The 26977-nt window shown below is 39.8% G+C and overlaps 1 protein-coding gene across 2 annotated transcripts in view; it reads right to left on the minus strand.

Moving 5' to 3' along the window:
• The window catches only part of XDH (xanthine dehydrogenase), a 48723-nt gene extending 22023 nt beyond the window's left edge, over positions 1-26700 (minus strand). Inside the window, exons 1-18 of one of the 2 annotated variants that reach the window (XM_035320883.1) lie at positions 26491-26700; positions 19942-19999; positions 18004-18100; positions 16705-16813; positions 15532-15658; positions 14687-14748; positions 12792-12860; positions 11920-11988; positions 11405-11491; positions 10020-10161; positions 9300-9392; positions 8451-8602; positions 7470-7563; positions 6514-6623; positions 2662-2846; positions 1991-2165; positions 1335-1424; positions 515-684 (exon numbers count right to left, since the gene is read on the minus strand). In XM_035320883.1, coding sequence (XP_035176774.1) covers positions 515-684; positions 1335-1424; positions 1991-2165; positions 2662-2846; positions 6514-6623; positions 7470-7563; positions 8451-8602; positions 9300-9392; positions 10020-10161; positions 11405-11491; positions 11920-11988; positions 12792-12860; positions 14687-14748; positions 15532-15658; positions 16705-16813; positions 18004-18100; positions 19942-19999; positions 26491-26508 — 1907 coding nt within the window. In that variant the 5' untranslated portion in view covers positions 26509-26700. Of the gene's footprint in view, positions 1-514; positions 685-1334; positions 1425-1990; positions 2166-2661; positions 2847-6513; positions 6624-7469; positions 7564-8450; positions 8603-9299; positions 9393-10019; positions 10162-11404; positions 11492-11919; positions 11989-12791; positions 12861-14686; positions 14749-15531; positions 15659-16704; positions 16814-18003; positions 18101-19941; positions 20000-25626; positions 25842-26490 lie in introns of those variants that run through there. The other variant, XM_035320882.1, reaches the window with a different exon arrangement.
• Positions 26701-26977: the final 277 nt, after the last annotated feature.

Genomic DNA, 26977 nt, shown 5'->3' on the forward strand with positions numbered 1-26977 from the left:
ACAGGACTGTTATGCAGAGGGCTTGAGCGTGGCCATGGCGAGCAAGCACTGTGCAAGGCAGAACGCAGAAGACGGTACACAGATATGACTAGACACTACCAGGAGTGCTGTGGTAGAACTGCACATTTCAAGCTAAACTTTTAAACACATAGAAAAGCTGCATGCTCTGGTGAGTGATTAAAAAGTCTACTAAGACACCGTGGTGCTCTCCCACCCATCTCTTTTTTAATTCTGTGTTTGAGTATTAGAAAGTGATAGGGCATGTATGAAGGCTGCTTAGAGCCAAGGCCTTTGTACTCCAGCAAAACTCCGAGTTTGGTGTTAATCCCCACTAATATAGACTTGCAAGGCAGCTGTAACATACACAGCTCACATCCATGTAACAATGTGCAATGAACTGGAGGTCTCACTAACGCAAGAACCTTTCCCTTATCCACAATTCCACAGGTCAATATTTTCTAACCCAGCAGGCACTAGATGCATGCACCATCTGAAACTCAGAAGCAACACTTACATGATTTTAGCATGGGCTTTGGTGCTAGTCACCAGCGTTAGATACAGCTCATTCTCATAGTGAGGGATATCATCGCAGTAAACAGCCTCTCCACATGCTTGTTTGTCTGCTGATACGTGCATCAAAGGCCGGCCCACCATATCTTCAGCCGCCTGCCCCCTGGGCACTTCCTGAAGTAAAACACATCACTGACTGATTACTGCTGCTCGTAGAGCAGGGGACAGAAGCACTGATGGAGAACAGAAGGCAAGGTGAGACATCCTAGTGAGATGTATAAGGGACTAGGTGCTCAGTCCTCTGGGAAAGGAAGATAACCGAGATGGACTGGCTACACACATGGGGCTGCAGAGAATGAAGTGAAAGGGATACGGTTCTTTGAAATCGCTAGGGAGAAGAAAGCTTTGATATGACAGCTCATAAAAAAACATTCAAGTTCTGCAGCTAGCTTCTAATCCCAAAGCTAAAGAGAACAGGTCAGTAGCACAGAAATAAGGAAGGAGATATATATCCCAAATCTGAAGCCTGAGAGATGCAAAGAGACTAACTGTGGAAAGCAGGAGGGCAGTTTCAGTTTGTGTATCGAACTGTCTGCAGGAGGAAAATACTACCTACAGCAAATTTTATGAAGCTATACAAGTCAGGAGCAGTCTTGGACAGTGACAGGAAAGAACATTGTATCCCTAAAGCAAGGAAGGGACTGAGACCCAAATACAGGCCTCAGGAATGGCATTATGTAAGTTCACGTACTGTTGATACTCAGGGAGAAGATAAGAAGCATTGTTTGAGCTAAAGAAAAGATCATGCAGGTACCGCTACTTACTTGGAAGAGCTGGGCATTTGCAATGGGATCTTTGTGAAACAGCTCTGTAGCACTGATGTAGTTTGAGGGGACAGGCTCACACAGATTGTTCTGCCAAAAATATTAAATACAATTATCTTCCCTCCAGTCACTTTCTCATGTTCCCCAGTAATCCAAGATATTCTCTTTGCCTTAGTAAGACACAGATGCTCCTCCTGGATGGTGGCCCACAAAGAAGAGTATGGTTGTTGGTACAAAGTGGAAGAAGCCCACACTAACCATACTGCGGAACCCAAAGCTCAACATGCAGTGAAGATAATCCATCTCTTACCAGGTGAAAAAAGCAAATAGTGCTCAGGCTCTGTGCAAACAACAGTCATAGACCCACAAGAGCAGTTACAATACCCTCAAGGGGGGAATTCTCCTCTGAGATCACAGATCAGCATCTTCCTACAGCAAGGAAAGCTAAGGGGAAGCAAATATGAAGATACACTAGTCCCTGCCACACAGGGAAATCAGCAGAGTAGCTTTGGCAGCTATTACATCATGGAGTTTGTTATCAAAAAAAAATCCTTTCATGGCCACTTTCTGCTATGAGTCTTCCTGAATGTGAACTCTCCCTATGCTTTCCCCACAAAGACTGCACATGCAGTTTGTCCTTCCCCAGCAACACTCACAGGGCCGTTGTGGTGCTTGTTCAGTTTCAGAAGGACAGTCAGGTAGAATTTGAAGAAGAAGCTGAGTGTGAGTGTGCGTCGGAAATCCACCATTCCACCAGGTGCAGAAGGTGACAGGTCCATCTCACCTGCCAGCAAGCGGCAGGCATCCTGCAGCAGCTTCTCATTCCAGTCTCTGCAAGGGAACACAGGTGACACAGCCTTTCCTCAGACCTATTAACTCTTCTGACACAGCTGCCCCACAACCTATCTTGTGATGCCTACCTGCCCTATCTCTGTTTATAGGGTACATGTCAGCTTTGCTCTCATGTTGGACTTAAGTACATTTCTAATGGTATGACAAAGCTATTAAAAGTGCAGATTTCTCAGTTCATATCAAAAGAAAAATCAGTTCTTTAGGCCTTATCCACATCTACCATCTGCACACTTCATTAGATAAGTGCATTTAGCAAGGGAATCTCTGTGAAAAAGAGACCAATATGGATCTTTGAAGGTAAGGGGTATGGATAGAAGCAAGACATCACACAAAATAGACTGCTACGGAATCTACAATTCTTCCCCTTTCTCATTCTGGATACTATAAGAGAGAATGATTCCGGGTATTTGAACTGTTCCTGTAAAAATCAGCACTGTTCTGCTAGCCAGCCTTTCTATTGCAGAAAAATTCCTACCTGCCAATGAGCTCTTGGCAAGTTTTTAGTGCCAGGATCGTTGTAGCAGCCATTCCTCCATAGCTTAGTTTAATGTCCTCCACTCGGCTAGTGCCAGCTTGGAACAGGACTCTCATGCCACAGGTCACGATAGCAATGTCATCCTCTCGACGGTAAGCCTGCTTGAAGGCTGAGAAGTATTCACCCTAGGAGACAGAAAAATATTTCTTTACTCCCCATCCTGGCATGGTTTGGAGAATAGATATAGACAAGCTTTTAGCATATCCCTGTGTGGATGAGCTATTCCAGGGAACTACATCAGGTAGATTCACTTTGCAGTGCCAAGCAGGACATGTTTTTTAAGGCAGCGTTGTACATTTTAGAATTGTATAGGTTGGAAAAGACCTTCAAAATCACTGAGTTCAAATTTCACATGATTCAAAGATTAATGTTTTAGACCAGTGATTATCACCCAAGATAGGACTGTTCAGAAAAATGTGTTTTGACAGAGCTCTACAGACATTTTTTCTGTGCTATGAGGAGAGGAACAAAGACAGATTTTTAGTACCTATGCAAGCTTATTATTACTCAGCAGCTGTTCCTGTCTTCAAAGCTGCTAAGCTGGAAGCCTCATCAGTAAAACTCAGATCCCTAACCCCCTTCTCTTCTTGCTCTTTCAGAAGTCTTCAAACTCTATAGGAACTGAAATCAATAATCACAAATCGTTCATAGTTCCAGAATGTACCATACTTATTATCAGTCTGTTACTAAAAATACATCTCTCAGTAACTATTCTGAATCCTCTGCTGGTCTCCACAGAGAGAGAAAATTCTTCTAAATGCACCAGCAACTACAACTCACAAAACTCAGCAGCTCTCCTATCAAAAATGGCAGTAAACATGAGATTAACACTCCACCAGTTTACACCAAGTGATGGTGTCAATCTGGAGTCACAGAGTAAAGTCAGTTTTTCCCCTTGCCTGTGCTGCAGAGTGTAACAAAATTCCTGTTCAGGCATCCTGCAGACTAGGAGAGAAATCAGATCTCATGTCTTGGCATGGCCATTGTGGACAGTTTGCTGCCAAGTTCTTTCTTGAATAGCTTAGCCAAGTGACTCTACAGAGCAGAGTGGTCTGTTCCATTAATTAACTCTCATCTGTAAAGAATAATTCCTCTATCATTGGCAATGAGAACAGTTTCACAAGAGGCCAGTTTTGTGCACTGAGATTTGTTACTGGAGATATAACTAGTCTGTACAGAATTTCTTAAATTCAACTAATGAGTGAGCAGCCAGCAAATAATAGCAGAATAACATCAATAACATACATGAGGACATTCTGCCACTATGCTTGTTAAAGTAATTAGTTTTCAAAGAGGAGAAAATGCAGTGTCTTCTCTTACTGCACACCTCAGCTTTTGCAACATGAGGGCAAAATTTGCCTTCATGCCTCATAAGATATCTTAGATTTCTCGGTAAAGAGTCCTGTAGGAGAAAAGGCACTCACTACTCTTCCACACCAGGGCTGCAGGTTATGTAGCCATCGTATCAGCTGCCCATGTCTGCCCCATTTCTTGCTAAAACAACAGAGCATGTCCCCTCTAAATGTTCACAGTGCAAGCTTCTAAGTATTAGCTATCTCAAAGGAAAGACAAGTAACTCAGATTCTTGACGCCTCCATATGAATCACTGCCTGGCCAAGAGGCAACACCAGGTAGGAGCATATTAAGAAATGTACAGACTCTGAAAGTCTCGTAGGCGATATTCATAATTGCAAAAACATTTCCATGTGGATTTTTTCAATCCATCACCACAGGTCAATAATGGATGAAGGTCTGAGGATACTAATTTAAAGGATGAAGTAAACTTCATGACCTCTTTCTGTCTGCAGTGGAGCAAAATTGTGATAGTATGAACCTATGATGGCAATACTGAGTAAACAATAGGTTAAATTTAAGATTTTCTTTTAAAGAGAGACATATATAATCATTGTGTTATGCTTCTTCTGTTTGAAAACTACTCAAGTGTGTTCATGACACAAAATACTATTACCATAAAAGTTACATGACAATGAAAAACATGCTAGGGAAAGATGCATGCAAGGTAAAGGATATAAAAAACTGATAGTCAGTAAGTGAGTATCAATGCAAATCATGTCTAATATCTGTGAACCTTACCTGGAACACAGGCAATGCTTTAGCAGCCCAGAAGAGAAAAAAGAATGTTAAAAACATCCCTGCTCTAGGAATGCCTTGTTATATACTAAAAGATAAGCAGTTTTATTTTCTGGAACCTGTTTATACTTTAATTCATTGAGCTGTTTCCTTTTCCAAGTGCTGTTCTCACTCAGTTGCAATATTGTAAGTACTCAACAATCTTTCTTCTCTGAAGATCTTAAATATCTGACAGAAGGAATAGTGGGAGAAAAATGTGTAGCCTCTTCTTCTTTAACAGTCTTACTACGATAAAGCTTACCATAAACTCAGTTACTCTACAGTAACACTAAATATTGTTATCCACTAAATAGGTTTGGTCTAATTCTTTCTGGTTTTTGCCCAGTCTTACACCTCGTGTGATGTCACATCAATGCAAGAGGTAACATCAGTTTTAAACAAACAAACCAAAAAATCATCTCTAGCTATGTGCTGACACATCAGTTGTGAGGAAATCACAGTTCCAGAACACTTTGTCTGCCACATGCCAACAACTTCAGACATCCCTTGAAGAACTTTAGTCTCCCTAGTTTCATGCTTGATGAGCACTGTCAACCAGGAAGTATAGAGTTCAAAAGTTGTTCTAGTTTTTCACATGAATGAGCTGCATATAACCTACAGATCATGCCACTGCTCTGCTGGCAAACATTTATTGTTTTTTTTGTGAAACTGCGATGTGACTATCATATAAATGGAGGAACATGGCGTTTTCCACTGACTTGTTCAAAAGTGCTTCTCATTTTGGAAAAAAAAATGATGCTTGCAGTTACCACAATATCAAAGAAGAATCACTCAGAAATAGATGTAAAAACACCAAAAATAAAAGACCTTTGTTCTCTTAATGCTTAGATACAAAATATAGAGGATAGACAAAGGATTTATTAGTTCTATTCCATAGACGGATGGCATTTCAGGTAAATGGATGTTTTCCATTTATAAAGGGAATGTGTTACTATGTTGTGAATCTTATAAATCTTATAAATTCTAGCCACAAGATCTAAAAAGGTAAATAACTTCACAGGCATCAAATTAAAGTCTGATGTTATCTGCCTTAAAGACTGAATTAGTTATGGTTCATACTGCTAAAGAAGAGGAATGTTCATTGTTCTACCTGACGGAAGTTTTACAGGCTCATTTGAAGCTGCAAGTCTGCATTGGCAAAATGCCACAATAATCCGTCCTAGTGCTTTCAGTCTTGCAAGACAAGGATGCAGAACTGAACTTGCCTCTTATCCCCACACTCTTCTCTCATTTCTTTTCCTATTTAATTTCACTTCACAGAAGTGAAACAGGAACCTTTAAAGTTATTTGACTCCACAAACTGCTAGCATCTTTGCTCTACTATTTTGTAGACAGAACGTAGACCTCTGAGAAGATGACATTGGCACCTTTAGTCATTACTGAATGTGGTCAAAGAGCCATAGACAATAAAGTGAAGTTTATATTTCTTGCACTAAAAAAGTTGGGCTTACTGTATTAGCCATAAAGCCCAGTTCCCATTGCTTGCTTTTCACCAGATAATTTATCTGCTTGCTGATCCACTTGGGTCTACACAGGCATTGTGTGATCAGTCTTCAAGGAAAAGCACCTAACATTGAAACTGATGTTCAGGTAATAACATTTTAACTCCATGGACAATGAAACCTTTTCCTACAAGCTTACCTCCCTGCTGTAGGGTATTTCAACAGAGAGAAGTATTTCCTCGGGCTTCACTGTTGTCTTTCTGTATCCAGTGAAAAATTTCTCATCCATCATGATTGTCCTTTTGCCTTCTGCAGAGCAAGAAGAGATCAATGGAAGATGAATAACTAACTTGGATGAAGAATGACAATAGTACACATGAAAGAGCCTTCGGCCTACATAAATCATTCTTCATATATCATTTTTTTTTTTTCCACCCAATTTCACCAAATTCAGAAGGATTTTCTCAGCTTTACTTTGGTCCTTATGTAATTTATGACAGTTTTGGTGTACATATGAAGTTTTATCTGCACAGGGACTGATGAAAAGAGATCTCTCAAAGTCCTCCCTCCATTATCTAATGAAAGCTGAGTCTCCAAGTGAATCAGTTTCCAACATTTCAATGCAAGTCCCTCTTTCTTTATCCTGCATACAAACGCATCACAGGAGAATGTCACTGAGCAGTCAGTCTACTTCTCAAATGGATCCTTTATGAAAAAAAATCTTCCTAAGAGCAACTACAAATTGAGACATTTGGCTTTCTTCAAAGAAAAACAAACAAAAAACAATATAGGTTTTAACCTTTATCTCAAAAATCCACAAGTATCGAAGTATGATAGTGACAGAAACAATTATATGACTTTTTTTTTTTCATAAATAGACACCTTCAACCAGCTCTTCACAAGGATGGTTCTTTAAGTGCATGCACAGTACTAGAGTAGAGATTCATTCTGACAAAGAAGTTCAAAATTCTCTGGGAAAGCAGCCTGAAGTCTAGAAAAACCTGAATGTCAAAAAGGGCAAAACCCTATTAAGTCAAACTAAGAATAGTTTATGTATTACTAACATGCACTTTCAAGTTCTGACCTGACCTAATGCATAAGAAAGGACAGTTGACTATTTCATCTACCTCAGCGTCATAAAGAAAGATAAGTTACCTTTTGATACCAGGGTCATTTTGCTTCCGCTTGCCATTAACACAGGATTTAAATCAGAGATTGGGCTTGCTGTCATTATGTTCCCACCAAGAGCCTAGAGTGACAAAAAATGCATTAGATAAATATTAAAAGAAACTGAAGATACAACAATAATGTCTTGTAATCCTACATTACTTTGTATATAAACTTCATACTTCATACATACACTTCATGCACAAGTGGTTAGTTAGGCTTGAGTTTGCCTTTTTATTCTTTTTGCTCACTCAACAAATTTAGGCCTTTAATGAAGAAAATAGAAAACCCCTGAAACCAGTTGCTGTCCCATCAAAACTAACATTTCTCTGAAACAATTTTAGGAACAGTCTTTGGGTAATGCATCAGAATCAATTTATGCTCAAACCACGTATGCCCAACAATGCCAAAATTCAATTGATATAGCTAAAATGAAGGGAAGATCCATAAAATTACGTAGGATCTTTTCAGTAATGCTGAGGAAACAAAGTTTTTAGACTGCTGTACAAATACATGGCATAATAACTTGTTGAATAAAGTCTGGTGTAAAATAAAATCAGGCCAGCTTGCCAGAGCTGGTAGAGAAGTCAAACAGTAGAATAGCTCAGTTGGAAGGAACGTTCAAAGGTCATCCAGTCCATTTTTTTTCCAGCTCTGTAAATATATTTTTGTTAAGTTGGCCAAACCTCTCTACAGTTTCCCCCACTTATCCCAATAACAGTAACGGAAGACCTGCACAACCACCACGTAGCCATTGCTTGCTGAATCTGTGATATCACTGCAGTACAGACACCATCTGAGACACCACATTGCTATTAGTTCCTGGGGTTGTTTTATGTGTAATATCTTTTTTTTTTTTTGCCTGTGTTCTTATATGGGAAGCACCAGGCACAGCAATGCTGGATGAGGGAGGCCAGCTCCTCAGAGTGAGCTTTCAGTTCCAGTCCTTGATACTCCTACATCACTTACTGCAACATTCCTGATCTGTGGCCCTGCAAACCACCGTAGCTGTTCAAGGACAGCCTTGAAGACCTCTGTTTTGTAAGAAGGAAGCTCTGCCACTGCTTTTCTCAGCACCTCTTCTACTGAGCTTAGAGTACAGGCAGCGCCAAAGGTGACCCCTGTAAACAAACAAACAAAAAGTGTTGTTTTTCTTCTCCCAGAAGTCTAGATAGGGGAGGATAGCTGCAACTGTGTCTACAGAGCTCAGATGCCACTGATTTAATTAGGCAGTAAGGGTTTGGAGAAGACATTCAAAGTACTTTTTATGCACTGTATGTAAACATCACATCCTCAGAACAAGTTCTCTTTTAAATTACTGCTCATGTTGGTATTGCCTCTCATATGACAGTCACCCAGCACCCTTTTGCCTCACTGTAGGATGGCCCCATGCACTACATCAGCTCAATTACTTCTATTTGTAAGTTTGACCTGCTTCCACCACAAAAATAAATACAATACTTAACTTAGTCACACAAACCGTGAAATCCAGTTTTTTTCCCCAGTCTTTTTTCCCCAGTTACTAATTTTAAAATATTTCTAAATAAGAAGATTGCTCATTGAAACCCATTATTAACCCAATCAATATAAATAAAACACCACACAAACTGAGATAAAATTTTTAAAATACTTTCCATTGTAAATTCTCTTTGATTCTCCAATTATTTATACATAGGACTCACTTGATTCCCCACATGGGAGAAACATTAACAGATACAGAAAGTAGTTTTTAATCTGGGGATTTTTCTCCATACCCTCTTTATTATTCTGTTGGAATCCCCACCCACTTAACAGGTATTCTGCCTCTTTTTTGCTCACCTGTTTCAGTATGTTGAACAGCGTTCATTTCAGCGATCCATGCTGGTGCTATTATCACTGGATACAACATGTTCTTTAACCTCATCTCAACACCTTAACGAAACGTTAAGACTCCTTCAGTTACACATTGGTGACAGAGAGCCTAAATTATCTGTTTTCCATTGACATAGAAGCAGACCTATAAATGGGTCAGTTTACTGACCATCTAACACATTGATCATACATGGTCTTAGAGATAAACTAAAAGTTGTTTCCAATTAACACCAATAAGCTCTAGAGACTCTTTTCTTGGCTCTCAATAAGCTTAAATACACTGTTTAGCACTTGTGTTATCCAGCTACTGTTGTACGTAATCTTTCAGGAAAGAAGAATTAATGCAATGAAGCAGAAAAATATGGGAGACTGTGGATTAATTGTTCAGAATAACAGAATTACGCAATGTGTCTTAACTCTCTTTCTCACCCCTCATGTTTGCAGAACAATATATCATGGGAGAAAACATCAATGGGAGAAAACATTTCAAGTCTTAAGAGTTTACTCCTTGAACATCTTTCAAAACACAGGTTTCAAAACCAAATTCTTTTGAATACAAGGAAATTTCATACTATGCCACTCCCCACTTCTCAGAAGTCCACAGAACTAGTACAAAGGCTCAGAGGTCTAGGTAAGCTTTTTAAAGTTTTCCAACTGCTGATAATGAGCATTAGCTCTTCCTCTTACCCACTTCCGTGTTCCCTACAACAAGTTTGGCATTGGGGTATTGGGATTTGAGGGCCACCAGTTCCTGGAGAGTTGTAGGCTGGATCCACATTACACGTTCACCTTTGAAACACAGCTGCTTCTGCTGTTTGTTTTTCTGACTCTGCAAAAGTGAGTTCAGATGGAGTTCAGACCCTACATCAAACCAAGAATCTCTCATGTGCTGCCCATGCCTATACCAGGCCAGGCTCCCTCTCAGTTAAGTTGTTGACAGGCACCTGTGATATCCACACTGTTGATCAGTTAGCCACTCTCCATTCTTCCACTATCACTGACAAGAGTCTTTGTCACACTGACAGAAGTTTTTCCTTTCTGATTCTGCCAGGTGCATCCTGCTGCCACTTCTCCCTACCAACACTTCAGCCAGCATGCTCCATCATCCCTGAGTTGTGGCAGATACTGGTAGCTTCACCCATCTCAGAAGTAATAAGGTCAGATTCTGGTTCCCTTTTTCATTCCTTCATTCTGTGACCGAAGAAAACATTCTAACATAGCTGTCTCCCAGCAACATCAGATCAACTCTTAGGCAGGGGAACATCTTAGAGAAGAAACAGAAGGGAGCCTAGCTCAGGCTAAATATATATTGGGCTACAGTATCACGAGAGCTTGCTAGTGCTGTAGCTCAGGACACATTTGGCTGGATTGAGTTGGGTGCAGCAGCAGAATTAACAACTGAGTTTTGGTTTCTTAAACATGAAGGAAGCTGTAAACAAGTCATGTACTGGACATGACTGTTGCTTGGAACAATTCTGTTCTTACAGAACAATATCTTTGGGGAATACTACCCTAAAAAAGGCAGAAATTGAACATGGAGAGAAGCTGTTCTTTACCTAACTTTTGATGTAAGCCAGTTAGCTTTTCCTCTTGCTATACTGAGTGGAGGGAAGTTGGGGCTTTCAAGAAGTTACCTCATTCAAACATATATTCAGTTATATCCCATAGTTCCTACTTCTCTCCCTACACTAAAAATGGATTACCGGGTCATTAGCTCAGATGAGACTATATTTACTATAAAGGTTTACAGATGACCTAGTAAATTGAAATCCAGATGTCAGCAACAGTTCCATCCCCGGATAGGCAGTGACCAGAAAGGAAGGCAACCCAAGAGCACTCAAGGGCAGCCAGCCTGCTGGGGAAGACACTTAAGACTCAGTATCTTTTAAGCCATTCTGGCTGGCAAGGTCTATTTATAAAGAGGGAAGAGTTTATGCCCATGCTTATTCTTTTATTGGCAGCCATCTTTTGCAGTACTGTTTCCTCAGGACAGAGACCCTGGGGAAATTCAAACTCTGCATGGAAAAATGAAGCCAATGAATGACATACTTGGTCTTTTGGAATTAACTTACCATTAACTCTGGTGGGAAGATTGGTTCTTGTGTAGGATCCAACGGCTGGAACTCAGAAGAATTGAACAGGCTGGAAGACATCATTGTCTATGAAAGAGAAAATGCAAACTAAGGGTAGGTCGAGGAGAAATCTATCTACATATAACTAACTCATTCCTTTTTCCAATCAAATGCCTCTTAATATTTCATGCAGCAAATAATGGCAAACAGTGAAAAGATGCAACCCAGACCAGCATTCTAAGTTCTCCCAGTTGTATTTTTCTGCTAAGAATATGTCTGGTCAGAAACCTGAACACACTCAGTTTTTTTCCAATCAAAAGTGTCTTCACTTTCACATTGGCATGTTAGATAACAAAGGAACCTTTTCTAAGTTAAGACCAGCATAAAAGCTAAAGAAGCCCGAAGTGCTTGGCATAAATACAAATTACAACCAATGGGCTTCAGCACAGATCAAAGCAGAGGTAGGTTACAAAACATCAGAAAGAGGTAAAAAGTAGTTTAAAGAACAACTTAACCACCTTGTCCTCTTTTTCATTCATGCAGCAGCCTGGACCATTGGCCTTTCCTCCACAACAACTCCCATTCTGAAGAAGAAACAAGTATACTTCAGTTATTCTGAACAAAGTCAGAAAAGTCCAGATTTTACAGTTTATATTCCTCCCTTTTATCAATCCCCAGGTAACCGAAAATTTCAGTAATATTTTTTCATTAATAAAACATTTTGATGCAAGAACTCAAAGTAATCTTAATTGCTAAAGTATTCCACACAACCATAATCCATAAGAATTCCTTGGAGTTTTCCAAAAAATAATTTATATTCTCTCCTTCCTAAATTCATTTTACATTCTTACTACCTTATGCCTGGATTCCTTCTTTTAATCCCTCCACCATTTGTACTTCAATTAGTACATAAAATTAGCTCTTTTACTCCAGATATTCCAAGAAGATCCAATGGAACAGTTTATTGGAATGGTCATTAAATTATTCATCATTAGATTATGAAGTTTGAGAAAGATCATACCAGAGAGTTAACTGGTTTTTGGAAATGTTTTTGCAGAAAGGTAGCTTCAATATACCAAAACACAAGTAACACATTTCTTACAGTTGTCACCATGGTATTTCACCTCACAGATCCAGAGGGAACATAGCTCACTCTTTTAAAAGCTGTGTCATGATGGCCAGTCATGCCACTCGGGAATATAAGACAGCAATGTTTTTCCAAGACAGACGTGCAAACCAGCTACAGGCATCTCTGAATACCTGTACAGGTAGGAAAGCCTCTGGCATTCCTACTGGCTACAGTAGGGCCAGAGGAATGGCTACTACATAAAAACTCTACTAATATAACATTAAAAATCCAGCTTATGGCTTCTTTAATTCAACTTACCATGCTATTTTCCCTCTTACTACGACAGCATCCTGTGCCATGGGTTGCTCTGCCACAGCAATTTGAGTTCTGTGGGGACAAAAGCACTTTTGAGAAAAATGCACAGATTCTAAGGAAATTAAACAGATTTTATTCCCTTTTGAGAGAAATTAATCCCATATTTTCTATTTCCAAAGCAGAAATGGGAGATGGAATGTCCCAAGCAAGTAGTTGTTTCCCCTTGCTTGTGGAAAGCAGTGTGATGGCTAGGGCATGTCCAGTGTACTGACCTCTTGCTCTTGCAGATAGACCCTAACAATTGAGCCAGCAACTCTGGTCCAGCTGAAGCTGTGAAGGCACATGCAGAGAGTAGAGTAAAAGGGGTGAGTATATACAACACCTAATACTCTGCCCTCTTCAGGCCTCGAGTCCCAGTCTACTCAGTGTTAGTATGGAAGCCAGGTTATTGTAGCTGTGAACCTTATTCCAATTCTCTAAATCTTTTCCATTTCTGCTATACCTTGTTAGAGATGAGAGGATCAGAAGTGCACAGAGCACTCTAGTGTAGGAGAGCTATGATGCAGTAGCATAAAAGTGTTTTCTCTTTTGTTTTCTGTATTTTGATTTTTTTAAATATATTATTTATTTTGGACTGACAGTGAGTAGTCATGCTCCAATGGACCTATCTACTACAGCTCCAAGATCATCTGTCTGCATGGTAACAGTCTTCTCACAGCCCACCATTTTATATGTGAAATGAGGACTACCTTTCCCTCTGTGGATCACTTTGCCCTGAATTTTGTATCCCACTCTATTCAACGCTCTAGGTTCATAAAATCTTGCTGAAATTCCTCAACATCCCTTCCTATCTTCTCTGTCCAAACTAACTTGATATCATCAGCGAACTTGTTTTCTTACACCACTGCTCACTTTTTTCTCCAGCTCATTCAGAAATATCTCAGACAGCTTTGCTTATGCAACAGGCTGGGATTTCACAACAGCCAAACACCACCAGTGACCTCCCTCCATTGAAAAGCACGCCATTTTCTCCTACCTGCCATTTCCTGCCTTTTTTTTCATAGATACAGAGATCTTTCCTCTTACCCCATAGCTGCTTATGCTCTTTAAAAGGCTAGGATGAGACACTGTTAAAAGACTGTTTGGAATCTAAGTAGACTGTATCGACTGGGTTTATCAACCATTTGCAACATATCTCCTGCTTTTATTCTCTTATGTTGAGTATAATTCTGGATAATGAGATGAAATTAATGGGCACCTTTCTAATTTCTGTTTTTACCTTTGATGTATTATACCCATATAGCCCCACAAGTGGCTAGTAATCAAGTAAGTACCTAGTGATCTACTTTTCTTCACAGTCTCCCAAAGTCTTTCAGCAACAGAGGGACTAGAGAAAACTTATAGCAAAGCTTCACTTATCACCTATACAGTAGAAGAATTTGGGGCAAGAATTATATAGTCACGACTGCGACTTCTTTCCAGAGTTATTTAATCTCTGCTAGTGATCTTTCAAGAAAGCAACTGTCTGATCAAATTTCCCCCCAGTCTGTTCTAATTCATGCACCACCCTTTTACACTTTCTCCACATCAGGGATCATCAGCAACTATTCAGCAATTATGAGATTTTCAGACTTAAAGAAAAAGAAAAGAATGACAGTGCCTGATTACCTGTGATCCAAAAAGGTGGATCTTACTAAAGCACTCCACTTTGAGAAACTGTAGTGAGTGAGTCACTCCTGCTTTTTCAATGCATGAACCACATACAATGTGTGAAAAGTTGGAGCTGGGGTACAGCACGTATATTTTCCTCCCCTTTTCAGGTCATGCTGTATTTTACTAACACAAAGAAAGACAGCCAAAATTCCAGAATAATTTGAACACTATCTGAAGCCACTTACTTTAGCAAATGTCCTATATCCCTCCAGAATGGGTCTGTATCCTGTACACCGACACAAGTTTCCTGCATAGCCAGAGCAAAAGGAAAAACGCTTAGTGTTATTAAGCTGGATATTTATCCTCTTGTAGAACGTTCTGTTGTTTCTCACCATACCTGGTCAAATATAGATAAAGCTAATGAAAAAGCTGGGAGGATGAATATTTCATAAATATTTTTTGCAGCAATCCTACCACCCATTTTCACTGAAATTTTAAATTGAAATTAATTTAGTAAAAAAAAACATTCTGCCCTATTCAGTATTCATTTACCTCAATTATGCAAGTCTAATCAGCATACCAACTATCCAGACTCCTGAATTGCAAACAGATCGATCTGATTTCCTTTCAGGCCACTGTCAGAAGCCTGGAATTAGAATAGGATCCTCTGCGGTAATTTTGACAATAGGATTCTGCCCTATGCCATCATGTATATTGCTGTCATGGTCCTTTATCTGAGGCTGGCTGGCCCAGATGCTCTGTCACTTTGCAAGCTCTTGTCCTAGTGATGAATTTGCCTCTGCAAGATGTGGAGGGCTCTTATAAAGCTCTAAGGCACTGATCACGTATTTGTTGTGTTAAGCTCAGTGAAGTCCTAATACAAGACTGAGACCACTTGCCACTGCTTCAGGACAAACAGTGAGCTCCTGTGGGACTTGCCATAGGCCATTTTTGTTTACTTCATACCATAACCTCCTAACAATTGTCTTTCATGAAATACATTAAATGAAGGTGCACCTCCAACCCACTTGGTGAAACAGCTGTTATGAAAGCAGCACTGGTTGCACCTCCGCATGACTGTGGGTTTTACCTTGGAAAGCATCTTCTATGTCCTCCATGTCGGGTTCAGGTTTGTTCCGAAGCAATGTGTACATGGACATGACAATGCCTGGAGTGCAAAAGCCACACTGGGACCCATGACTTTTTGCTATTCTCTCCTGGGAAAATTAACAGCAACCATCAGTTTGTAATATCAAAGTGAGTTCATGGTTACAGTTTTTTTTTTTTTTTTAAAAAAAAAAAAAAAGCAGATGTTGCAGAAATCTTACAGGAAGAGCTAAGGCTATTATCAAGTGTTCTTCAATTAGATGGTCATTTAGTCTGTGAAGCAGACTTCAAAGAGGAGAGTATACTGAAAAGCTTGCATCTAGGCTTCATAATCCCAGAGTAACTGAAAATAACTATAAGCGTCCAATGAGACTGGGAGTTCTTCAGCTTTGCCATGATAGAAAACTAACTGTATTTCAAAGTTCAGTTGTTAAGAGCAATCAGGGGAGGTATGAAAACAGAAGGTTTTCACTATCTGTCATTCGTTCATGCATGTCTAACATTTTCTCTCTGTTGTTTGCTTTCTCAGACAGATATAAGTCCTACCCACTGTACAAACTGAGATGAATCATAGTTTCCCTTAAAGGAACAATAACTCTGACAGTGCTGAAGTGTGCTTCCGTAAGAAGTGCATTAGAACACCTTGCTGGAAGATCAAGACTTCATGTTCCTTTCATTCCTTCTGACCACTGCAAGTTCCTAACTATGCAGGAGGAGAAACCAAGGTCATTCATGGAAAACTACAGCAGGGCCAAAACCTAACTCAAATTTCCTGGCTCGCAGTCACAGCTTTCAGCACAACATCAGTTTTCCCAGTTTCTGATAAAAGATGTGAACCAAGTGGAGCCCCAGAACAAAAGCATTAGCAATTTGGCCAGGATAGCAGCAGTTAACTTGCTAGGGCGTAACAGAGCTCTGGAACTGACAAGGGAGTTTGATTCCATCCCTTAGCTGTTCCTGCAAGTAAAGGCTAATCATGAGGACAGTCTCTTTGCTTTAAGACTGTTACTCTTCATGTTAACTCTTACTCATAGTGTTAACTCTTTAACATTATGATGAAGGTCCCGATACACTGGAACATAATTGAGTAGAATAAAAAGAAAGTGTGGATACGGGGTTTTAAGATTAACAATTAAAATTAACATTAATAGCTTACCTGGACTGGATGCAATCTGGATTTTGTGTTTCCTATGCCTTCAACAGTAGTTACAGCTACATGATGCAGAGCACAGATGGGGAAGAGGCAAGCGTTGGCAGTATGGTGGCTAAAATGATAAATTAAGGTCATTTTCATTCAACAGTGCTGCTCAGCAAAGGAAAAAGGCAACCAGGAGGGCTGAAGAGTAATCAGAAACTGTGGTACTGGACAGAAGAACTTAAATAGATGTACTGAATGTATTAGAAGCATAATCCTACAGTACCTACTCAACCAAAGTTCTTATCAATTTCACCTGAAGTTTAAACTGAGTATGCACCACGGATTTGACCTAGAAATTTACACATCATCATTGCATGTTAAGCTACAGAACTGTGTAAGTAATTTATGGGGACAGACTACAAATACCAAGATGTTATACAGCTGGCCTACACTCACTTGCACAAAAACATACATAAAGCACAGATCACTTAACCTTTTACCTAAAAAGAAATAAAATTAAAATTAAAAAAATCTAGATGAAACACGTGATGAAAAACCTGTCTACCTGCAAAATTCTTACAGGAACTAGCTCCTGTATTTCTTTTCTATCAGGACAGAAATAATGACCCTAAGGATATCCTACTGAAGGTCATATTACTACATACAACCATTAAATTAGATAATCCCAGGTTAAAGTATCTCCAAGCATTATTACAAGTATATCCAAGATTTCAGGGCCTTCGATTCCCCACAGGAAAAATAAACTAAGGCCTGTATCTCTGCTCCATACTCCTGTCTACGTTCTCCTTTTGGTTTGATTCCACTGCTTCACTCGTACATGATTTAAACAGAAAAGAGGAGAAAACTTATTTCTCAGGAAACAGACATTCTGAAGGCTGCCACAGAAGTAGAGAAATAATGAATACATACAGAAACCAGATTACTGTAGTAATACAGTTGCAGTAAAGATCTTATCGTTACTTATGTCATCACAGAAAAAAAAAAAAAAAAGTTATATTTAATTGGAAGAAAGGAACATAAATATTTTCTGAGTTAGGAAAAGGCAGATAGACTGTGCACTGGAGTAAGTTTAGATATTTCAGGGCAAGAAGAAATATTCTTCATCAACATTGTACAATGCTGTTGGAAAAATACCTTCTTGTCTCATCCTTCTGAATCTATATTCTGGAAATGAAAAATTATGTTTTGGCAGAAACATACATTAGATAACACCTTTTAAAACAGTGATATGTCAGGAACCTGGATGCATCCCCATTTCATTTCACACTCTGTCGGAGTCCAGATTGCAAAGGATACATGATTTTCTTCTGAAACGGATCATACTTGGATATCATAACAGTGCAAGCACCACATCCGCCTTCTCCACAGCCTAGCTTGGTTCCACATAAGCCCACTGAGAATACAGGAATCAAGGAAAACAAGAAGTGTGTTGGCAGAAGCCTGCTCAAGCAGTTGTCAATCAAGTCTCAGCAACAATCAGAAACAAAGCATTCATATTTTTCCTGCTTAATAAGTTAACTTGACATAGGAAAAGACTCAAAATGCTGGGACATGAGCTTTGAGATCAACATCGCAAAGCCCTAATAATGAAGCAGGCCATGATCAAACAAACTCAGAATAAACAACAATTTCTGAACTTCAGCACTTCTCACTTTCCGTTTAACTCAGAAAAGGAAATGACATATGGGAGGCAAAGCCCTTAGTAATTGCTGAGCAGAAGCTGCTCAGGCATGTAGCCACATTCCTGAGACACATGGTGACATCTTCAGCACCCCTCAGCAGTGGTGGTTGACTTCTTCCTATACCAGGTGATTCCTACCACGTGGAAGGCACCCAAGCAGGGCAATCACACAGTGCTGTAGGTCACAGAGATTACAACCAACAAGGGCACTGCTCTTGAACTGCTCTCAAACTACTTGCATCTCAAGAGTCATGGCCTGGCTACTGCAGCATCTCTCTTGGTCCCACTCACGGTGGCTTCCCAAACAATGGCTTCTAAGAACACAACCAGCCAAGCAGACTATCCAATGGCCTGGTTTCCATAAGACCTCAGGAGAGAGAAACTGGGAGCCAGAGCTATCATTTTCATAAATCTACATGCCTACTTCAGCAGAAATATAGCTTTCTTGTGCAATCCAAAGTTTTGTGATAATAGTGCTAATCTGCCTCAATAAAACATGTTTTTCAAAGTACTTCTCTGCCACTAACAAGACGTCTATAAAATAAGTTCGTCAGAATGCTCATGCACAAGATCAGAACATTTTAAAAGAGTCCTGATTATCTCCTTTGAAGCTATTTACATTTAATATTAACAAGCTTAGGCACAAAAGGTCTAGCAGTGAAAAGCACATGCAGGCACAGGAGACAGGTCGCTTGTTTTTCCCTATTTATCTACCCAAGAAACAGATAAAACTGGGCTTCTGATAGTTCTCCTGGAAACTACAAAGAGAAGCAGGGTTTATATCCTAGAGAACTAGAGCATGGCAGCAAAGCTGTAATAAGAATGCATGCTTCTTTTTAAGGAATATACCAACACAGATGTGAACAGTCTAGACCATGTCCACTCCCAGTTGGGCAAAGTCAGAAAATATGGAATGACACTACCGACAGAACTAGATCAAGTATAGCCAGCCTCGTCATCGTAGTAATAGCCACCCAGCTCCTGAAGCAAATCTGAGTCATGTGTGAGCAGCATCTCAGAGGAGTGAAACATGACTGATTGCATCTCTTCACGTAAACGTGCCTGTAGTATGTGGTTGAAACTCTTGACTCCAAGTGCAGACCTCTAGATCACCTTAGCCTTCCCTACGATACGCATTCCATAGGATAATCAAATTATTGGATATAATAGATCCAGTAATATCCAAATTACTGGATGATGCAGCAACCAACTCAAGTGGCTGTAATGTTTTAGCCAGAAAATTCTTTAAAATTTTTGTGAAACAGATAAATTTCCTTCAATGTTACAATCATTTCTATCTTCCAATCGCTAGCAGTTCCGAGCGATCTCCCTTTTAGGTATTAACAAATTATTTAAGATTTATTTAAAGTATTATATAAAGTATTTTTCTGTTCTTAAAGCGTGGAATACCTTCTATAATATTTTCTAGAATAAAATAATACCAGAATATGCAGAGCACTCCCTCCTATGGTCTGTGCACAGTTAAACAGTAAACAGTAATGAAATGCTATAGACATTTAAAGCCTTCTGCAGTTTCTTCTGACATTGGATACATTTTCTTCTTAGATAGGTTAGCAGAGTTGTTTCTGGGTTCACATCTTTTTCCACCACCTGCAAGAAGGGAAAGATACTTTTTAAACACAGAAAATTTTACAACACAGCTAGAGACATTAGATACAAGGAGAAAGCTTAGAGTTGAAGAAAGCTTGTCTCTTCAACTTCTTTTCCAAAGCAGGGAGTAGAATCACAGATAAACTCCCCTTTCTTTGTTCAGTAATGTTGGTTATATGTGTCCAGACACAATGATGCCTTGAATTTATTGAGACAGGGAAAAAAAGTAAACATATCATGTAGGTCAGAGTGTTTCAGCCGCAGCCCACTAAGGCAATCCCTAAAAAACCCTTCACCAAAAATAGCAAGCAGAATTATTTGTGAGCAGAGAAAGAAAGAGCTGTGTTTTGGACTTGAGTTTTGAATTCTTGATATCTCCACAAACTGCATTATCAGTCTTACGGATCAGGCTTAAGTGACCTCTGTCTCTTCTATTTATTACTATTAGAAGAGATGGAGAAAATGAGAAGATATGCAGAAAAGCAGCATTGGTAACAGACTGTGCAGGAAAAAAAAAAAAAAAAAAAAAAGCAGAGAAGAAACCCTATTATAGGTACCAAGGGTCAGACAGCAAGTACAGAATGCCTTGAAGTTTCTTTTTCATCCCTGACAGTGTTAAATGTACTTGTGTTACATTAGTAGACATCCAGAAGGAAGTAATATGAAATCCTAACCAAGGACAAATTTTCCTTTGCAGGTTTTGAGTTGGCTTTATCCATTCATGAACAAGACTATTTGCAGTTAACTATTAGATATAAAATGAGATTTTACTTTGACCTTTGCTCCATGGCCAGAAACCAAAGGTCTGCTCCTGCCCTAAAGTTGCAGAGCTTGTCTTCCCATTTCACTGTTATTAACAGAATGTAAGAGTCATTTCCAAATTCACCATGTGCCAGAATATGAGCACGTGTTCATGGCTCTTACACAGTGCAAGTCCTCTTACTGTTTTTAACCCAAATCTCACACTGCCAAATACTGTTTGTATACATTAATCGCTCCCAGTTTCAAATGGCAAAACGAAAGGGAAGTCATTTGTGTAAGCCTTTTTTCTTGCTTATAGCCCTCTGCACTGCTGCATTTTATGTCCCTGACACATTACAGGATTAGTCTCAAGAGACAAGGCTCATATTTTCTACTTGAGTCTGCATTTTTATAACCATCTAATACAGTTGCTGCTACAAGGCACAATGGGCCGGGTGTTTTATTTCTATACGCTTAACTTCTGCACTGGAGATTATCTACAAGAAAACAGTTCTTCCTTTTATCTCTGGGATGCCTTCCAGTAAATCACACTGCACTTCTGTGGCTGCTAGTCAAAGCAGTACGGTCTCATACCCTTGCCTCCTGTATAAATATCAACTAGTAAGAGCATGTACTGGTCTTCGTGTGACCGTTCAGTTCAGAGCAAGCACATGAATCCCTCTGCAGCAGTTCAGTAAATAGACAGACATGAACAAGCAATTCCAGAAGAAATACCTGTGTCTGACTACTAGTCTCCCATGAACTACTCACCTTTCACAGACATTTCCCAAGCCAAGAGCCTTCCCCAGAAATCTGTACCCTCACTGTGAGTTGAGTTCCTTCCCAAGGTCTTCAGCAAAGGCCACTGCAAACCCTTTCAAACCAGTTCCCAAGATAGCCAGGCAAAGAGAAAAACCTTCAGAACAGTTTTCCAGATGAATATTTAAAGAATATTCACGTCAATGCTATCCCTAGATCAAAGAAAATGTCTCAAGAATTCTTCCTGAAAGTTCTCAAAAAACATTCCACTACATACTCCAACTGAGCAACTGAAGTTTTGGCATATAGCTCCTTTTAGAGATTTATTTTTTTAAAATACACAGTAAAACACAAGCCTAAGTCTTTATTCAGCAAGGCGTGTAGCCACTCAGCTCCATGGGCTTTTAGTGAAGTACTCAAGCATGTGCTGAGTCCCATCATAGCCAAAGCTTTGCTCAACTTTACCAGCAAGTGGCTCCTACTATGCAGGATAACATCACGAACAACCCACACTCATAGCTCAGTCAAACTCACGGCCCAGTTTCCTACTTCACTAACTTCAAACAACTCCACTGTAGCTGTGTATCTGCAATGCCGACAGAGACATAGGGTCAGAGGTAAGGGTTATGAGCATGGAAGACATTCATTCGACATGCTGGAGGGAAGGGATGCCATCCAGAGGGACCTTGATGCACTTGAGAGGTGGGCCTGTGTAAACCTCATGAGGTTCAACAAGGCCAGCTGCAAGGCGCTGCACCTGGGTTGGGGCAATCCCAAGCACAAATACAGAATAGAGAATGGATTGAGAGAAATATTTGTATTTTGTACAGTTCCATCTGAAATCAAAATTCCACAGGCTTTGGAAGACATTTGATGTGGCTTCCAATACAGACATGCCGCCCCCCTCCCCCCTTAATGTTCAGGATAGAAATACAAATATTGAGCATGTTTGAACTAGACTTACATACTACATGTGTGACACACTTCCCAGTTGAGGAAACCACAATTGCCATTATTACATGTAAATGTTATGTGCTGTTTTCCATCATACTGCAGGCAGGCTACCAAGATAACTTTGTGCTAGTTGTGCGCCAAGTTTCACTCCCAGCAAAGAGGTGCTTAAAATAAACATCCCAGACTGAGGTATTCAGCTGTTCTGAGACTTCTTCTTGACAACATGCCAGACTGGGTTAATGCAAAAGAGTAGTATTGGCTACCATGGAAGTCCCTGTCTTATCAACCTCCTCTTACTGTGCAGTTTTGTACTATGACAATAATATAAATGCATATGAGTATCAGCAGCCCATTAGCAATGTGAAGCTGTCATGAATACATACAGCAGTAACCTTTCCCACTGGTCGTGCTATCACAATCTCTTCAGCAAATTGGCTGGAATACTTAGTCAGGACTCCAGACAGGTGGATCCATACCCTGATTTGATACCTGGCGTTTCAGCAGCACTACTTTCATCACAATCTCTCATATGCAGAAGCGTGCCAACAAACTCCATGTTTGTTGCCACAGACTGGATTGCCAAATGAGTCCAATCATCTGTTACCTTTCTTGGGCGTTCATCTGCTGGGGGCATAGCTCAAATGATTTTGGCAGCACAACCAAAAAGGGAACCAAAAAAAAAGTCACTGGAGGCTCTGGGCCTCCTCCTCCTCTCTGATCAGGTGGAACTGCAGTCCCATGAGCGAGCAGGGAATGATGCTGAGAAAGTCTTGACATGTGGAATGACCTGGTACTGCTGGTAGGTTTATGGTTTACTGCCTTTTTTTTTTCCTTTTTCTTTTTTTTTCTTTTTCTTTTTTTTTTCCAACCAACAACTGCCATGGTAATGTGGTAAAGCCTTCTCCCCATGCACAAGGCCAGCTCCAATGCAGTCTTGTGAACAGGGAACTGTGGTTCCATAGAAATTGCTACAAACCACCACGGAAGATGCCATTCACAACATGTTCTTTAACTTCAGGACACAGCAGGAGCAGATGAAAAGGAAGGGTTTGTTTTCAGCTGTCAGCCTTCAGGACCCACACTTGCTTTCTCCCCTTCTCTGCCTCACCACACATCTATAAGCGTTTCACAAAAACAGCTTGGTGCAGCTATGTCTCTCTTCTGCTTTACTGATTGCAACACATTTTCCATAAGTTAGCCAAGAGTCTTTTCCAGGAAGACAGACTTTTCTACTGATATACACAGAGCAATGCTTCTTTAATACTTAAGCAATCGCTGATGCTGAAGCACAAGCTATCTCTGAATATGAAGAGTTAGTAAACATTCCTATACCTGCCATGAGTAGCATATTGATTTTGAAATAAAGCTAGTCTAGCACCAGAAGAACAATTCTCTTCCCTCTGAGCATACTTAAAAAAAACAACAAAACAAACCAAAAAAACACAACAAACATGACAGCGTACTTTGACAGGGCCTGGACTGCCATACATGATTGTGGCAATCCCGTTGTAAGACTGAAAAAAAAACAACCATTCAATTCACTCTGAAAATTTGGGTTCATGGGGAGGGATCTGAAGTGACTAAAACCTTCACAGAAAGAGAACAAGGCAAATTAATGGTTTATCTATCACCTGTCATAGAAGATTCATACATCATCCTATGCAACTGTTTCATTATCTCATTTACAAGATTCAATTAGGTAGTCATAATTAAAACAAAGCTTCAAGTTTTTAACATCCTTTTAGAAACAACTAACAGCTGAAAAGTCAGTTAACACTGACATGAACCATTACTGAAATGTGCAACCAAAGCTTCAGGAGTTGTCTCCTTCTTTATAGAAGCTCAGAACCAGGGCTGACTTCTACATCAGTATTACACTAAAGAGACCTTGGATTAATTTTTAATCCATACTGTGCAAACTTCATTATTCAGCTAGCAAATGATAATTAGATAAAACAAGACTTTGACATCAAATGTCCTAGGTTTTTTCCAATGCTTCTAAGTGTTTTTTTTTTTTTTTTTTACAAAACCTTGCAAAGTTCAAATTCCAGTCAGCTTGGGATCCAAATTCAGAACTAAAACACCCTGATTGTAGCAACAATCTAATCCACATTTACACATGATTAAATTAGAACGAAAGATCAACAAAAGCAAAATTGATAGGAATCCTGTCCCAGTCTTCAGGGCAGCGCACAAAGCTTTTTAACCACATAAAAATATTGTGTGATCCCTCAAGGGATTAAAAAGGCTAATTCTCTAGCCCATATTTAGTTCTGCATCTTATTTACCCTTGAAGAAGGCACAGGGAATGTCCACAAACTCTTGACCCCAGACTATACTGCAGATATGCAACCTTCTCCCCCCTGCCCCCAAGTTTCTCAGCTGCCAGCTGCTCTGCAGAGTTTCTCCACCCAGGTATCAGGCAAGAGGAAAGAGGCAGGGCAAGATTAACACTGAGCTAAACTCTGAACTTGTATTCATAGTTCAAAAGAGGTAGTCTTGGCTCACTACAAGTTGTTGCGGAGCAGAGCCTGCAATGCTAGTTGGGGAAGTCTAAATGGAGAAATGAGACTCGGAGAGAAAAAGCTCAACGGTGTCCAGTGTGTGCAAGCAGTACCTTCCACCCTCCTGTGAGGCACCATGGCTTCTTTGGGAATTGTCTGCAGCTGACCTAGGTGATACTTGAGTTTTCCATATATGCAAAACAGGTAATGGGGTTTAGATTGTAAAGTTTTCTAGCTTCTAAAATGGAAATGGGATAAATATTTTCCTAAAGTCCCTTTTAAAAAGCAATGCCAAAACTACTTACTGAACATATGAATTATAGAGATGCTTATATTTGAGTTACATTTTCCAGATCTATTGTAATTACTGAAAATACTTTTAGTAAAAGTAGTTACCTCAGAATTGCAGCAAATTATTGCCAAAAAATTTCAACTGTAAAAGGAATATTATATTGCTCTCTGAATAATTCAAAAACTAAAGATAAGGAAGGAAAAAAGCCAGTAGCAAAGCAGTAAGTGTAAGTAGCCTTGACAGTTTAATATTCAGAAGTGATCATAGCAATTTTGCTGGTATTAGAGAACTTCAGAGGAAGAAAAGAAGACTAGAAAAATAAGTAATCAGCAAGCAATCAAGAAGCAAGCTAAGAAGAAAGCTGGAATCTTCCTTACCTTTTTACCATTCACAAAGAAAACAAGTTCATCCCCTGTCTTGTCTGGCGCCATCCTGCACACCTTCCAAAACTGACTCAAATAGGGCCACAGACACCACCAACCCCTCTTCCCCCTAAGAGCAACCCTACACCTAACAGGGAAGTGAGCACCAGTGACACGACAAGTAATATGAGTCTGTCTCAAGAACGTCTGACTTTATTTCTCCGCGAGTAACCTGTGAAGCCCCGTATTATATAAGGGCCAACAAAGAGGCGTGCCAGCCGCTTTTGGTTGGTGCTTCTGGAGCAGTAATAACAGAAAAGGAATTGGAACAAGCAAAGCGACCCGCCCCCTTTTATATAGCAATAGATCAACTTGACTCACAATCCAGCTGCATTCCCTTTGGACTATGCTGCCAAGCTTGGGATGCTCAGGGTGCCACCGCAACAGCGGCCAGGAAGTCACAGCATTTTGCAATACAACACAAAATCTGGGTGGGGGGCATTGTCCAGAGAGAATGGTTGCAGAGGTGGAGGAGAATGGTCTCCCAACTCTCCGTCACTGAATATTGATGACAAAAACCCTCTCTTTCCTTTTCTCCGTGCATAGCCATCCACCTGGCATTCAGTACAGTGAGGTCTTTCTCGTAAGAGCACTTCCTTATCAACTTAGTAGAGTGACTCTTTCACCATTTTACCTTAGACTTTTAAAGCTACAGTGCTATCCACCTGCAAGGATGTAATTCAAACAGGTATGTACTTGTTCAGATTAAAAACAATTCTAGAGACCTGAACCTCTGGTTCAGCACATTAAAATGAAGTGCTGGGCTGAAATTGTAATATTTTCACTGGGCTCTTAAGGCCTTTGTGCTTACCTGCTTATCTTTTGTAGTTTAATCATCACATCCTGGATTCAGGTGCATGTTGGCAGTGAAACAGAAAAGCCAATGAAGAATTTTTGTGTCTTCTCTTTTCCTTTTTTTTGTGGTTTCTTCTTGTTTCATATGGTTTATACAACCACCTTTTTTTCCTTGCTTAAATCTTCCTGCTTTTTTTTTTCTTCCCCAAAACTTGCAGAATTGTCCACAGACCCCTAGAAAGCACATGCATCATTTTCGTGAATAAGATTTCCAATTACTTAGTTTCAGTTTAAAACCACACCACGAAATTGCACAATTCCAAAATCCAGGAGTTTCCTAGCACAGTAGTTAATCCTATCTGCTCCAGTCTGAGTTCTGCGTCTTTGTTTTCTTTCTTCAGCATACTAGCTCTCATTAGTTTTTATTGATTTTCTAGTTTTCTTAATATTCCTTGGAAATTAAGTCTCCCAGCAAGTAACCTCTCTAGTCAATTCGCTAGACGACAATACC

This window comes from Oxyura jamaicensis, chromosome 3 (assembly GCF_011077185.1).
Source record: "Oxyura jamaicensis isolate SHBP4307 breed ruddy duck chromosome 3, BPBGC_Ojam_1.0, whole genome shotgun sequence".
In the NCBI taxonomy this organism is placed as follows: domain Eukaryota; kingdom Metazoa; phylum Chordata; class Aves; order Anseriformes; family Anatidae; genus Oxyura; species Oxyura jamaicensis.